The following is a 3,657-nucleotide window of genomic DNA, read 5'->3' as shown; positions in this document are numbered from 1 at the left end:
AGTGTAATGAGGTATTTTGTGTTTTCTATCTAACATAAGCTGGGTATGTTCTTCACTGAGCTCTCTATCATCATCATCATCACTCTGAGCTGTTAATAAGAAGCTGCTGACACTCACTGATCAGTACAGATGAATATATTTGCTGGCACAGCTACTCCTCAGGGCTCTGCTGATTGGTCGACTTCTTTAATGAGACTTTTTGGTAAATAAGGAACAGAGTGCTTCATCTTCTATATATATTTGATCATAAACTAACATTGTTTAAAATAATAATTAAGACTTTGTTCTGGTAAATCAAAGCTGACAGCTAGTGCAGCAGAATCAGAAAGACTTTATTTATCCCCTACAACAGAGCAGGATGACGTTGAAGACAAGGACAGGGCATGAACAGGCAGTAAGAGTGAGCTAACAAATACACACAGTTTTAAAATTAAAACGAGTGAAAGGTTAGTAAATAACGATGTTGGGATAAATACAGACTTCCTGATGATGGAGAAACACAAACATGATGTTTAAAGGGTTCAGTGTGGAGACTGTGATCCAGGTCTGAAGGAGATCCACGTCAGCGTCCGATAAACCTGTCGCTCACTCAGGACTAAAGTCTTTTTTTGTTCTGACATCACTTCCTGTGCTGCAAGTCCAGCCTCCAAACCTCTGATCACATCTGAAGTCTTCTGAACAGCAGTTGGTTTCTCTGAGGTTAATAACACACATATAACAGTGACAGTCAGCATCAGCCCACAGTGAAGCTTCAGGTGACTCCAGGCTGCCAGCATAGCTGACACACTCACAGCTGTGAGTCTGTGACGAAGCTTCACTCAGTGTTTCACACATCCATCATGTTCCCGTCTGTAACTAGTGGCAACGGCCACTTACAGCTGCTTAGTTTCACCGATAACATCAGAGCTTATAAATACTCTAAATATTACTCCAGCACCATCCCTGCTCATCACACTTTACACAAAGGATCATCTCTGTGTTCTCTGTTTGATGGAAACAGTCAGCTGTGAGTGTGTCCAGCTGTGTGAGAATAAAAGCTGCACAGCTGTTTGTGCAGAGGCCATGATCACCCACTCACATCTGTCTGATCTCTTTTTAGAGTCTGCCTCACATGGTGGACGTGCCACAGGGGGAGGAGTCTGTGCTGCTGCCTTTAAGACCAAAGCTGACCTTGGTCCAGTTTGTCACTCTGGAGTGGACTCTCACTGGTGTCTGTCTGTCTCTTTTCTCTTTTCAGACACTGTGAGGAGTTTGGGGACAGTGTATGGAAACAAGTCTTATTTGCTAGAATTTCAAAAAACAGATAAACTTGATCAGATTTCCAAAGTGGAGTGGAAACGTATACACCCCAAATACAAGTTCATAAAGGAAATAACACGCCATCAGGGAAATGAGAAAGACCTCAGTCTGAACCTGGAAGACCTCCACCTCACTGACAGTGGAATCTACACCTGCACCGCCTACAACAAGGATGGAGACATCCTGCTAAGGCAATCAGTGATATTTGGTGTCAGAGGTGAGTGTATCAGCTGTTTGTCCACACCGTGAATCCCAGCTGTGTAAACTGCAAGTGTCCAGCTGTTTGCAGCTGTGTGAGAATAAAAGCTGCACAGCTGTTTGTGTGATTGAAATGCACTGAGTGTGATGCAATATGGCAGCTATTATAGCGGTTAGTTATGGCATGGAGATTTATGGAGCATGCTGTGAACTTAGCTAACATTACTTAGTAATATGAGTTCCTTTACTCAAGTGAAAGCTTTAAACATTAGCCTGATACGTAGCATTGTGACAGACCCAGAGTCTCCATTTCAACTTTGGTCCAAAGCACTGACTTCAAACTATACACCAGTTTTTAAATTGTGTTGATAGTTCACGTAAAACCAGAGTCATGATCAAAAGTACACGTGATTTATTTTTCCTAAATAAAACAGAGGCCTTTACTACGGGGAGAGAAGAAGGACAGCGCTAGCAAACACTCTGCTTGTGAGCAAAAAAGGAAAAAACACCTGTTTGTGTCAAACAATCAAAAATATGGAAACGTGACATTCGGTTGTTTAGGAAAAAGGGGAAGTTGTAGGAGTGAGCAAGTGAAAGAAAGAAAGGGAGGAAGGGAGGAAGGGAGTTTTCACAGGTGAGAGGTTTGTGACGTGTACCGTGTTTGCAGTCAAGTTAGTGTGTTGTCTTGTGTAGTTAGTGTGTGGTGTTGTCGTTGTTTTGTGTGTCAGTTCTACTAGTGAATGTCACAGTTGCTGCACCATAGCCACCAGAGGCAGATTGCAGTGTAAACGCTGTCTCCAGGTGGAAAGTGATACACCTGCTGCTGTCATACCTGCAGGGTTCGTCCCTGTGCTGGGTGGCATAATGGTGATATGAGGGATCCATATGGGCACAAAGATAGTCACGTGTGTTTGTTCTACCGAAGACTTTCATTCAGAAGCTGTGTCTGGTCAGCACCGACACATTAAACTGCTTACACATCATAAATGTCTTCAAGCTCACACTGAGGCCTGTGGGGCACCATCAGCCACGGACACAGTATATGGATATTTCATACATTAAGGCTGCCTGTTTATTTAAGGGAGATGAACAATACATTATAACTGTACCAAATAATGTCACTGATGATAGATTAAATAAGTAGATTTTAGGAAATGCGCTGAAAAAACTTGAAAATGGACCTTGAAAGTGCTTAGAAGGTGCTTGAATTTGACCCTGAAAAAGGTGTACGAACCGTGACTGAAACACTGAACGCTGCTGGTTACACAGCAGAGGACATGATGGACCATCAACCTCACTCATGTCTGTCTGTGTTCATGTTCTGCTCTCAGACTTCCAGGTGGAGATGGTGGAGGTGACAGAGGGGGGGGAGTCTGTCCTGCTGCCCTTTAAAACCACAGCTGACCTTCATCATGTTTTCAGCGTGTACTGGACTGTCTTTGAATCCACAGCGAAGATGGTCCATTACTTTGATGTGAATAAAAAAAACCAGCCAGGTTTACAGTACGGGTCTTACAGAGGTCGCACAGAGATGAATGAAGATCCACTGATCACTGGAGACCTCAGTCTGACCCTGAATAAGCCCCTCCCCACTGACAGTCATAGCTACACCTGCACGGTCTGCAACAAGGATGGACGCATCCTGGTACAGAAAGTCGTGACTCTCAGAGTCAGAGGTGAGTGTAACAGTGCAGTTAATGTTGAAGAAATGATGTAAAAAGATTGACAAGAAGTTTACACTGTAAGAAAGAAAGTGATGTGTGTCGTAGTGTCACATAAAGATCTGAACACACGTTTAGCTGCACCATCCCTCCTGTAGTGGAACTACTCTGTGAAATATTTAAGGTGTCTAGTTTCAGTAACAGCAGAATTATCTTCACATGATGTCTGCAACCACAGACAGCTGACTGTGTTCATCTGGATGTTATTAATGGAAGTGTTAGGGTGACTTCTTCAGTCCCAGAAGGCTGAATGCTGGATGATTGAACCTGCTTCAAGGTTAAATCCACATTCATTCACTGAGTTAAAGAGAAATGAAAATAATCATAAACACTTGCTTGATAACACTGTATGTAACTGGTGTGACTTTTATTCATGATCCACACAAAAGTGACGATGTTGTACTCCTTAGAGCAGCGGTCCCCAACCCCCGGGCCTCGG

At 43.2% G+C, this 3,657-nt stretch overlaps 1 protein-coding gene across 1 annotated transcript in view; it reads left to right on the top strand.

Moving 5' to 3' along the window:
- LOC102202191 (uncharacterized) overlaps positions 1 to 3,657 on the top strand; it is a 9,291-nt gene that overhangs the window by 2,309 nt on the left and 3,325 nt on the right. Inside the window, exons 3-4 of the mRNA XM_005754477.2 lie at positions 1,238 to 1,516; positions 2,829 to 3,173. Coding sequence (XP_005754534.1) covers positions 1,238 to 1,516; positions 2,829 to 3,173 — 624 coding nt within the window. The remainder of the gene's footprint in view (positions 1 to 1,237; positions 1,517 to 2,828; positions 3,174 to 3,657) is intronic.

This window comes from Pundamilia nyererei, unplaced genomic scaffold (assembly GCF_000239375.1).
Source record: "Pundamilia nyererei isolate P.nyererei 1_Seehausen unplaced genomic scaffold, PunNye1.0 scaffold00571, whole genome shotgun sequence".
In the NCBI taxonomy this organism is placed as follows: domain Eukaryota; kingdom Metazoa; phylum Chordata; class Actinopteri; order Cichliformes; family Cichlidae; genus Pundamilia; species Pundamilia nyererei.
Note: the sequence above shows the minus strand (reverse complement) of the source record. Positions and strands in the feature narration are given on the sequence as shown.